A 12039-nucleotide genomic window follows, 5' to 3' on the forward strand; every position below is an offset into this window, starting at 1 on the left:
GAGATCGTGCCCGGGCGAGAGGTTTCAAACCAAACACCCCAGGTCTAACCCAATCCAATCCAATCCAATCCCTTCGCCGGGCCAAATCCGGTGAGCTGCCTGACCGGGAGGGGGAGTTCCGTATATATAAGCATCGCGGCCCTCCGCCGCTGCGGTCTTCGTCGCTCCTACCGCCACCGGATTCTCCTCTCCCCGCCCCTCTCGTCGCTAAGCTCTGCCGCCTCCGTTGCCGGCCGGGAGGGAGAGAGAAAGAGAGGGAGAGCGAGGGGATACAGATACAGTGCAGGGATGGCGGGGGAGGCGGTGCGGGAGCTGCGCGCGAGCTTCGCGGCGGGGCGGACGCGCCCGGCCGAGTGGCGGGCGGCGCAGCTCAGGGCGCTCGTGCGGATGATCGACGAGAAGGAGGCCGACATCACCGCCGCGCTCCACGGCGACCTCGCCAAGCCGCACATGGAGTCCTACCTCCACGAGGTAAAATAGTTAGTTAATTCGATGCGTGCCTATTCAGCAGGGCACGGGCGCCTCCGCCTCCTCATCTGCGTGCGTCCCCGGAGGATTCGGTGGTCTCTGTTTGCCTCGCTCCTACCGTGGATTGGATGATTTCTTCTTCTTCCCCTTCTTCTCCTCCTCCTTCTCCTGCTCCTGCTCCTCCTCCTCCTCCTCCTCGTGAATAATAGATAGAATATTTTTTCTCTCTCTGTGTCTGCGTGCCTCTCTCTCTACTGCTCCTACTACTCTGCTTCACCCACTTGATGATGTCGACGACCTGGCGCTAGCTTCGTCTCCGACGGATTCGCTGACGGAGGAAGCGGCTCTGCTCCGACAGCGCTCGTGCAGTGGCCTGTGCAAGTGCGAATTGCGGTCCGGTTCATCAAAGGGTTGCGTGTGAATTGGTTCTTTGGTGGTCTGATACTCCACCCACTGTTGCGTTGCTTCCACGGATTCCTCGTGTCCTCGGTCCAATCTGCATCACTTGCAATCTTCCCCAACACCCACGAAAAATCATGTTTTTTTAAGAAAAACAAATACGGAAAATCATGCCGTTGTTTTCCTGCTACTACCAGTTGGTACTTATTTGCTAGTACTATTACTTGCTGCTAATAGCAAAAAAAAAAAAGTTAAAGCTGACCGATTGCTGTCGACAGCCACATCAGGATCGATTCCATCCTGACCCAGTACGGATTAACTGATAACAACGACATGTTTCCATGGCTCAGATATCACTCGCGAAGTCCTCGTGCAAGTTCGCGCTCAACGGGCTCAAGAACTGGATGAAGCCCGAGAAGGTATCTATTTACTATTTGTTTATTTAATATTTATTCATCCACCTCTGCAAGCCCAGCTTCCAGATATTATCTGCTGCCTGCCACTGTTCCGCTGATCCGGTAGTACTACTACTAAGCTTTGGGAATTCATGGCCAGGTACCTGCGGCCATAACTACGTTCCCGTCCTCTGCGACAATCGTGCCTGAGCCCCTCGGTGTGGTGCTCATCATATCCGCCTGGAACTACCCTTTCCGTAAGTTGATGATACTTTTTTTTGTGAGAAATAAGTTGATGATACTACTAATACATTTTTTATGCAACCGCGGTAGCAATCTATTTGCATTAATGGCATGAATGGAATTGTTTGAAAAAAAAGGTTTTCAGGATATGGCCGTTATTAATCAATTTTTTGGTCACGTCATGGAGTTGAAAAAAAGCTTAGGCCATGAATTTTGTATGCCTGCCTGTCCCATGCTTGAGAATTCGTTATAGTATTGTGGAGATATATATTGGTGTCTTTCCTTTTCCACGAAGCAAGCTGGTTTTTCCTTGCACGCACGTCACAGGTCCTAATTGGCTTCTAGTCAACATCTGGACATTCATCCAGGGCTCATGTTTCAACAGAATGCCTCTAGAAGAACGGATGCTTTGACCTTTATTCGTGAATACTAGACTTTTGTGCGCCGAGCCAACACACAAGGACTTTGCCACTTAGTCTTATTTGCTTGGAAGCGTCTGACCTATTAAGTTGAGCCAACAGTAGCAGAATGTAATAATGCCATTCCTGTATGCGTATTGTGAAGAGAATATTTTTGCAGGATACTCTGTTTCTCGACGGATCAAAATCAGAGAAAGAGACCACTGATTACTTACTTGTTCATTTTTAGTGCTCTCTATTGACCCGGTCATCGGAGCAATAGCTGCTGGAAATGCAGTTGTTCTGAAACCATCAGAAATAGCGCCGGCAACGTCGTCAATGTTCGCAAAGCTGCTACCTGAGTATGTTGACAGCACATGTATCAAAGTTGTGGAGGGAGGTGTTTCGGAAACGACCGCGCTCTTGGAACAAAGATGGGATAAGATCTTCTACACAGGTCAGGTTGTGTGATGGAATAAAGATTGGCTATCCCATCCTCTGTATCTAATTTAATGGTGCACACACAGTTCATTATTACAATAGTACATGCACGAATAGAGATTCTTCTAATATTTCAGCATCCCAAGGTCCTTGGTACTGAATTTTATTACTCCCTTCGTTCCAAATTGTAGTTCGTTCTGGCAAATCAAGATACATAAATTTTGCTATGTATGTAGACACAATGTATATCTAGATGCATAGCAAAATCTATATATCTAGATTTGCCAAAACGACCTAAAATTTGGAACAGAGGGAGTACTTTGTTATTTAGATTTTGACATGTATATGATTTGACGAAATTACAGGTAGCGGGACTGTAGGACGCATAGTTTTGGCAGCCGCCGCAAAGCATCTGACCCCGGTGGCTCTGGAGCTTGGTGGAAAATGCCCTGCTATTGTCGATTCTGACGTTGATCTTCATGTAAATGCATCTCTTTGTAATTACGTGTTCTTAAACAAAATTATCGTTGTTTTCACCAAATAGATATTTTCATTGTAGGTTGCTGTTAAGAGGCTCGCTGTTGGCAAATGGGGATGTAACAATGGCCAAGCATGCATCGCTCCAGATTACATCATAACGACGAAATCATTTGCACCAGAGCTGGTATAGATCACCAGGAGCATTACAACCAATGAATTTCTTGCACAAAGCCAGACTCTAAACTTCCGATTTCTGATCCATGAAATAAATATTTGGCAGGTGGACTCTTTGAAAAGAGTTCTGGAGAGGTTCTATGGAAAGGATCCTCTGGAATCGGCGGACCTGTCTCGTATTGTTAATTCTAAACATTTTCAGAGATTGACAGATCTGATAGAAGAAAAGAGAGTAGCTGACAAGATTGTGTATGGTGGCCAGACTGACGAGAAGAAGCTGTAAGGATTTTTTTACTTTCACTTCTGCAGGTACAGCTACACTAGTGAAAGTTTTTTGATTTATTAGTAACACTTGTTTCTTGCATCACAGAAAAATTGCTCCCACAATATTGTTGGACGTTCCCCAGGATACAGCACTCATGACCGGGGAAATATTTGGCCCCTTCCTTCCTATTGTGACGGTCAGTAATATTTCTCTGCCTTCATATAACAACTGTAATTGTGCTGTAATCTCTCAGGCACCCCTGCTGCTCCTTAGCAGATAACGTTGGCGTTGCCATAACCTGACTCAGAGACCTAGGGCTTAGAACTAAAAAAGGACCAAAGAATGTCGCCTTGATATATCAGAATTTGCAAATAACTTATCGTCTTGATTTAAAAAGTTGGTTTTCACGAGTTAGCTTGAGGGGCAAAAGGTTCATATATGGTACATATTTCCGTAACGTTTTCATGTTGTAAGTCGAGCACACTGGTTCAAATTATGTCTTACTCTGTTTTGGAATTGTGCTGCAGGTGGAGAAGATCGAAGATAGCATTGACGTGGTGAACTCCAAGACCAAGCCACTGGCGGCCTACCTCTTCACCAAGAACAAGAAGCTGCAGCAGGACTTTGTGGCGAACGTCCCCGCGGGAGGAATGCTCGTGAACGACGTCGCGCTGCATGTAACTAATCCATTCTTCACCCCCCAAAACTCTGAAATGAACCGGAAAGCAGTGTCTCCGCCGCATCTAACCCTGCGCCTGTCTTCCAGCTGACGAACCCGTACCTCCCCTTCGGCGGCGTGGGCGACAGCGGGACGGGCAGCTACCACGGCAAGTTCAGCTTCGATTGCTTCAGCCACAAGAAGGCGGTGCTGGTCCGCGGCTTCGGCGGCGAGGCGGCGGCGCGGTACCCGCCCTACACGCCGGAGAAGCAGAAGATCCTGAGGGGCCTCATCAACGGCAGCTTCATCGCGCTCATCCTGGCGCTCCTGGGCTTCCCGAGGGAGAGGCGCTAGGCTAGACGATCCCCCTTCCGGTTCAGTTCAGTTCGGTACAGGCTTTTGTTCGTGTTCGTCCGGTGCAGAGTAGTAGCATACAATACAGCCATCACGCTGCCAGATGCAAGGCGCCACCACTCCGTGTGTGTGTGTGAGTACACAGTTTGTATGATGCATTATACTGTCGCATTGGGATGTGCGATATTGAATTGTACGTAAGAGAGTTACATTACATGAATAATCTGTTAATTCAGAGTGCAGAATGGTTGGGGATAGGATGTCTGTGGCATCTCTCTGACGATACTGCAGCTCATACGTGTACTGCTGTTAACTGGTCGATGAAGCTGATGTGTTTTGGAATCGATGGACTGGTGGAGAGATGGAATCCAAGAGTTAAGAACACGTGTGACCAGGCCTGAGGTGGAGGTCGTTGCTTCAGATCAGGTCTAGGGGTGTAACGGGTCACGTTTTAGTTTTATCTCTTTACAATCCAACTTGATGTTTATATATCTATATCTATATCTATGTTATATTTTCATCTAAATTTTTTATTTGATCCGCCTTGTGTCATTGACAGGTGGGCCTTAGTCCATCCCGTATGCGAGTTGGACCAGCCCTCCCTCCATAACTCGACCACGTACCCTAGAAATTAACGCAGGGGTATCTATATATATCCGATACTTATACCAACTTTATCCGTAGCAACGTACGGGTATATTTGCCTAGTTTTTAGCTTAAAATTAAATAAGATTAGAGCCCAGCTCTTAGATTATCTAAGTTAAATTTTAACACCCTTTACCACCCCTAATCAGATCTGGTTCCGAGCGATGATGGGCTGCCAGTGTTAGTTTGGTCTTAGGCTGAAATTTTCCTCGGAAAATTCTATCCAGGGAAGAAAAATTTGAAGTGAAGCAAGGAAAAAATTGACTACGACAGGAGGGAAAAAAGTGAAGAGAAGCAATGGAAATAAAAATGAGTGAAGTAAAGAGCACAAGGCAATGGAAATAAAAATGAGTGAAGTAAAGAGCACAAGGATGCAGTGCATGGTCCTTGAGTTTTCTAGGGGTATGTTTATGGCAGGCCGGTAGAAAAACCAAACCAAAAAAAAAAAGCAAGGCGCACATGTATTGTGCCAGCCATGCCGGCCAAAGCATAGGTTGATCTTTCATCTTTGGGTGGTTATGGGATCACCACGGTCGTAGTTCATTAGTTGCTGCACTCTATGTTTGCCAGACGGTTTGGCACTAAACAGTTCCGTAACTTGAAATTCGCCGCGCGCGCCCTTCGTCCGCATGCACATGGGCCGATTATGGGCCTGGCCCAATCGGCTGTTCGGGCCATGTCATCAGCTGTGTGTGATGGGCTTCTAATCCAGTTCTCCATGGATGCCAGTAATGTGATAGGAGGCATCGCGAAGGGATGAAAAAAAAAACACACTCAAAGTGAGGGGACGAAACCGCAAAATGCTACACACACATGTAGTGTGTCACCTCCGTCTTCTGCATCTGACCTGAATATCACAAGTATAATGAATCATTGCTCCCCGCGCTTGCCGCGCGGTGATCTACCCGTCACGGTGATCGCTTATGAGCCAGCGATATGGCCTCTCCGTGGACGAGGTGGTACTAAACGGGGGGGATCCGAACCGCCCGCAACACGTGGGAATTTTTTTTAAAAAAGGGATAAAAAAAAATTAAAATTCGAAAAAGGGGTGGCCGTTGGGAAAATTTAGAGAAATGGGTGCCTCCCGCCCGCTGAACGGGCGGGACGCGTGGGGCCCGGGACATCCCGCCCACCCAGAGGGCGGGATGTCACCCGAGGGCCTCTTCGCAAATAAATTATTTGCGAAGAGGTCCCTGGGAGGGCATCCCGCCCAACCAAAGGGCGGGATGTCCACGCGTACCGCCCGTTCAGCGGGCGGGAGGCATCCCGCCCTTTGGTCGGGCGGGAGGTCCCCCCCACCGGCTATTTAAGCCCCAACCTGCCCCAAAAATGCCATTTTATCCAGCAAAAATCAAAAAAAAGAGAAAGAGAGAAGAGGAAGAGAGAAGAGGAAGCGGCGAAGCCCTGTCCACGCGTTGATTTTGAGGTATATTCTCGTTCTAGCCATATAAGTACTTGAAAATAACTATAATTTAGGAAATATTTGTTAGAGTAGTTATGTTTTGAATAGTTTTAGTATTTTCATTTGTTTTTAGTATAATTTATAATCTGAATAGTTTAGAATCTGTAAAATATAATCTGAGAGTCGCTGAAATTTAGGATCGTCGTTCGTTGTGTATTAATATGTAGTATAACTAGTTTATTAATGATTGACAGATATGTCTTCCGAGAAGGGTATTTTCAGTATATATTACGGAGAAGGAAATGTGATTTATGGGCCGAATGGGGTAGATTTAAGTGAATTCAACTGTGCGGTCAGAGGAATTACCAGACCGCACGAGAGGACATTTGAATCCCTATGCAACTGGTTAATGAGGGGACTAAGGATTAATCAGGAGACACACACTGTGAGTGTTCAATGCGTCATAAATCGTACCACTCACGCTTTGATCTGGGAGCTTATGCCACTTGCAAGCAACGAGGACTGGCTAACTTATCTGCAAAATGCAAGTCATTGGCAGTGGCCACTGGTACTCCTTGTCAGTGTGCACCAAAACCCTCCTTTGATAAACATTGAAGCTGGTCCGGGGGATGAAAATATTGATGAAGAAGTCGAGGAGGCAAACATTGAGGCAGGTGGCACCGCAGCACCTCAATGCGTGGCTGATGAGGGGGAGAACATACCCTTTATTGTTGAACAGCTGCAAGACGAAGAACGTGAATTGGATGAAGCAATGAATGCCGATTCGTCTGATGATGACGATGATGTGCCTCAAGATTGGGTAAGCAGCGACTTCAGTCATCTTGTCGTAGATGACGGATGTAGCTGGCCTTCGGATTGCAGGGAGAATGAAATTATCCAGGGTGCAAGGTACCACTCAATTGAAGAGGTGAAGGAAGCTGTTAAGTGCTGGTCTCTCTCTCTTATGCGAGAGTTTAAGACAGTCGAGTGCAAATCTCGTAAGTACGATGTGGTATGTGTGAAGGATGGCTGTCCATGGCGGGTGCATGCCTACAAGGGTAAATGGAAAGATTATTGGGAATGCTCCATTGTCACTCAGCACACTTGTCATTTGCCTGGGGTGCAGAAGAGCCATCGCAACCTCACGTCGCAATACATCGCAAATGAGATGTACGGGACGATAGTAGAGAACTTGTCATATGAACCAAAGTCTATTATCAGGTACATTCAGGAAAAGTACAAGTATACCATCTCATACAGTAAGGCGTGGAGTGCAAAACAAAAGGTGTTGGAGATGAGGTTTGGTACGTTCGAGGCTGCATATGATAATGTTCCTCGAATGCTGGCCGTCCTATGTCAGAGAAATCCTGAAAGCTACTATGACCTGAAAACTCTAGACAGAGGAGAAGGTCCGCCCCACATATTGCAGCGGGTCTTTTTCAGCTTGGGTCCATGCATTAACGCATTCCATCACTGCCGGCCTATCCTGTGCATCGACGGGACCTTTCTCACAGGAAAGTATAGATTGCAAATGCTGACAGCTATTGGAGTGGATGGAAACAATCAATTGCTGCCTGTTGCTTTTGCTTTTGTTGAGAGTGAGAACACAGACAGTTGGTACTGGTTTCTGGAACGGGTTAAGCTTGCAGTCGTTCGGGATAGGGAAGATGTCTGCCTGATTCATGATCGTCATGCCGGCATACTGAGGGCAATTCTAGATTTGCAGCAGGGGTGTGTGGAGACCGGAGAGCCGCCCAAGTGGCGTGATATTCGCAGTAGGTGGTGCATGAGGCATATCGGTGCAAACTTTTTCAGGCAATTCAAGAACAAGCACCTTATGGATATGTTCAAGAGGCTATGCAAGGAAACGAATCAGCAAAAATTTAACAAGCAGTGGCAGAAACTTGATGAACTGACCGGGAAGAAAAGAGCCGAGGACGCATCAAAAAATATAACTGCACAGGATGAAGCAGAGGCTTTGTGCTCTTTGCCAACAGATACTGCACGTACTCGCAGAAGGTCTGGGTCAGCGGTGAAAAAATTTTCTGAATGGATTGAGAATGAACCTAAGGAGAAGTGGGCGTTACTTTATGATACCGATGGTGCAAGATACGGTATAATGACCACCAACTTCGCCGAAGTTTACAATTGGGTGCTGCGAGGTGTTCGTGGGCTTCCACTGGTTGCAATTGTTGAATTCATTGTCCGCGGGTGTACCGATTACTTTCGGGAGCGGTTCAATAAAAATCAGGTATTCATGCGAGATCCAGACAGAAATTTTGGATTCAAGGTAACAGAATACATGACTAAGAAGGCAGAAAGCGCCCGGCTACACCATGTACGGCAATGTGGAACACAGGAGCTCAAGTTTGAGGTATCTCCTAAAGATAGGGCGCGACATGGCATGAGACGTCAAACTCCTGTAAAGGAGTGCATTCTCAAGTTCGATGGAACTTGTTGTTGCTCATGCATGAGGCCCAAGTTGTTGCACTTACCTTGTTCTCATGTAATGGCTGCTTGTGCAGATATTGGACATCCTGTCGATATATATGTTTCACATTACTTCAGAAAGGAGACAATTGCTAGCACCTGGCAGTATGAGATCTATGGGTTCCGTTTGGTTGGATCGTTCACTGAGACAGCGAATCCTGTTATCTATATTTCAGACCCAAGATCATCACGGGTTAAGAGAGGACGCCGTCAGTCACGGCGTATTCGTAATGATATGGATGAGTCAGAGCTCCGTCCGAGGATACAACGCTGCAGTGCATGTAATCAGATTGGACACACGTATAAACGTTGTCCAACCAATGATGCTGGCCCCAGTTGTGCTGAAGCTGGCCCTACAGGTGATGCTACAGATGGAAGAACTCCGGTTGCATCAACAAGTGGGAGACGTCGCCGATCGAGTGCTAGTACGTCATCAGGCATCATTTAGTTGTAATTTTATTTAAACGTTGTTTGCTCATATGTAATATTTGCTGCGTTGAGATTCTATCAGACCTAGATACGTATTTGTATTATTTGCCGCATTGACTGAAGACACAATATTTGGATTCATGTATTTGTAATATTTGTAATGTTCATTATCATATTATTTTATTTTAAATGGCTTCATGTATTGTACTATCGTAATATTTAGATTCTACGTTGCAAACGTTATCGTTTAACTATCTTCGTACGAGTTTTAGATACCGTAATCTTCTTTGGAAAATTGAATTAAAATTTTATGTGCATACATAAGAGTATGGCGAATGAATCTTATATTTGAAAAAATTCTGAATTTCAAATAGTTTCTGAAACAAATAATCTAAGAAAAAATATAACAAAAATGGGCCAGGAGCATAAGATTATAGGTTTTAGAACTTTATAGGTTTTAGAACTTTGACTATATATTAGATATTAAATAATATCACATTAGAGAATAACAATAGATTTTAATTAGAAAAGGGTTATAATTAGGTTTAGTTAACATTTCAAATTTGAAAAATTCAAGACAAAAGAAGTTAAATTTACATCAAATTTGAGTTTGAAACTTTGCACAAAGGTACCTAGAGTTTATAGAATAGTCATACCAAACTTCATAAACAACAAAGCATGAAATTCTAAAGTTATGCATAAACTTTTCTTAATCTTAGTTTTAAAATAGGAGTAAAAGTATTTTGTTTCAAACTAAACTCCATTAACAAAAGTTATAGAGTTTGAAATCTACTTTCTAACAAAACTAGTTTTGCTATTTTTGGATTTTTCTGTGAATTGTTACGAATTTTGGAAGCCAGAAAACACATACACATGAAATAACAATGGACCAGGATCAGGAGGCATCCCGCCCAGTGGCCGGGCGGGAGGCATCCCGCCCAGTGGCCGGGCGGGAGGCCTCCTTCAGGGACCACTTCGCGAATGAAAAAAGTTTTCTTATTCGCGAAGAGGTCCCTGGAAATTTTTTTTGAGCATCCCGCCCTATGGTTGGGCGGGATGCCCCTTTCCGCCCTCCCAGCGGGCGGGAGGCACCCATTTCCCTAAATTTCTCCAACTGGCACCCCTTTTTCGAATTTTGTTTTTTTTTATCCCCTTTTTAAAAAAAATCCCAACACGTGGTGCAACGTACTTGGGCCCAGCCCAGCCACGGTGAGCGACTCACGGCCCAATCAACAGACCAGGCTGGATCGCCGGTTCCAGCCTTCCTGCATGAACGAATGGCTGATGGCTCGATCAGTTTTATGGTGTTTGTCATGGGCTCAAATGTCAGTACCGATGGTGACCGTATGTCACACTGTTGACGGGCGTATGTTTGTCTGGAACATAGGCAGGTTTGAGAACTTGAGATTTTTCTGCATACGAGAGGGGAAACAGAGATCGAGAAAAAAGGGCAAGCACACATGTGATTGGGAAGCTTTGTGAAGGGAATTTGCATATTAGCTCTCTGCAGCCTTGATGATCACGTGCTGCTGTAACGACGTTGGACGGACCACATGCTTCCTCTCTAGCAATACGATCTTCTGCAGCTCCACAGAGCAGCAAGCAGTTGCATAGGTTCCTGGCTGGCTTTTGTTGCCGCTAAAGATGGTAACGGGCAGAAATTATTCGTGTGCCCGCGGTAGCAAACCCGATGGATGCGGATACGGAACGAAATACGTACCCGCGGGCATGAGTCTGAACCCAACGGATATCTACTCGTGGGTGCGAAAAAATGCTATCCATATCCGCAAATCCGCCACAAACCGCTGATAGGTGGATCCAAACTTTAAATATATAAACTCAGTTAGGGTTTCAATCTGACAACCCCACCTCACCCTCATTCCTCTCCCCTCCTAGACGCTAGCCGCCCAGCCCGCCGCACCCTCCCTCGGTCCCTCCTCGGCTCCTCCTGCACGCCATGCCGCCGCCGGGAGTGATCCGTGCCTCCTCTCTCCTCCCTCCTCCCAGTTCCCATGGGCGGACCTAGGGCCCAGCCACCCTGGGCACCGGCCCGGGCTCAAGGCGGAGGCCACTCGCATGCTCTGTTTCAGCTTGGGAAAGAAAATACTGTGACACAGAGCTAGATATATTTAGGATTAACCAATTTTCTATATATGCGTGGACTCGATCAATTTTCTAGGTCCGCCACTGCTCTTCCGGTCTTCCCTATCGGCTGAGGAACGAGCGGCGCAGGCGGCCAAGCTCCTGCGCGGCGTGTGCTTAGGAACGGCGGCCGTCGCCCAGCCCCTCCACCGGCTCCAACGTCCTCCTGCTCCTCCGCTCAGACTATCCGGCGACTTGACACTGCAACAGCACAGCACCTGCACCGTCGAAGCAGCTGCTAGCTCTGCCTTGTACTCGCAGTTCGATTCTATTTTGTTTGCATTCAATATTTAATTCCTTGATTCGACTCAAATCCTGCTGGCCTAATCAACGGATCAGGCTGGGATCTCGGCTCAGGTTCACGTCCATGGCTACGATCGCTCTCCGCGAGTGCCACGCTAGCGTGCAGGGTGGGTGGTGGGTGGATATTACGGATATATTTGGTTGGACCGTGAGCTGTTGGAAAAGCTTACGTGAGCTGTTGAAAAAGCTATTATAAGTTGTAAGCTGTGAGAAATTTTAAATCCGTTTGGTTCAGTAACCGTGAAATTGTAAATTTGATATGAAGTGTACATAGTGGTCTTAAAAACCTGAGAGGTTCTTTATATGTTGTTGATGTCTCCCGCCAGTGCATCAAAATACAGTACATGTGCTAC

General features: G+C 46.3%; 1 protein-coding gene across 1 annotated transcript; it reads left to right on the forward strand.

Annotated features, from left to right (window-relative positions):
- Nucleotides 1-4642, forward strand: LOC112902359 (aldehyde dehydrogenase family 3 member H1-like). The gene is made up of 10 exons (XM_025971402.1): nucleotides 1-471; nucleotides 1218-1286; nucleotides 1423-1519; nucleotides 2154-2360; nucleotides 2710-2825; nucleotides 2904-3008; nucleotides 3105-3277; nucleotides 3369-3459; nucleotides 3791-3940; nucleotides 4030-4642. Exons 1-10 carry the CDS (start codon nucleotides 289-291, stop codon nucleotides 4273-4275), a joined length of 1437 nt encoding a protein of 478 aa, XP_025827187.1. The 5' UTR covers nucleotides 1-288; the 3' UTR covers nucleotides 4276-4642.
- Nucleotides 4643-12039: the final 7397 nt, after the last annotated feature.

This window comes from Panicum hallii, chromosome 8 (assembly GCF_002211085.1).
Source record: "Panicum hallii strain FIL2 chromosome 8, PHallii_v3.1, whole genome shotgun sequence".
NCBI classification, from domain to species: Eukaryota; Viridiplantae; Streptophyta; class Magnoliopsida; order Poales; family Poaceae; genus Panicum; species Panicum hallii.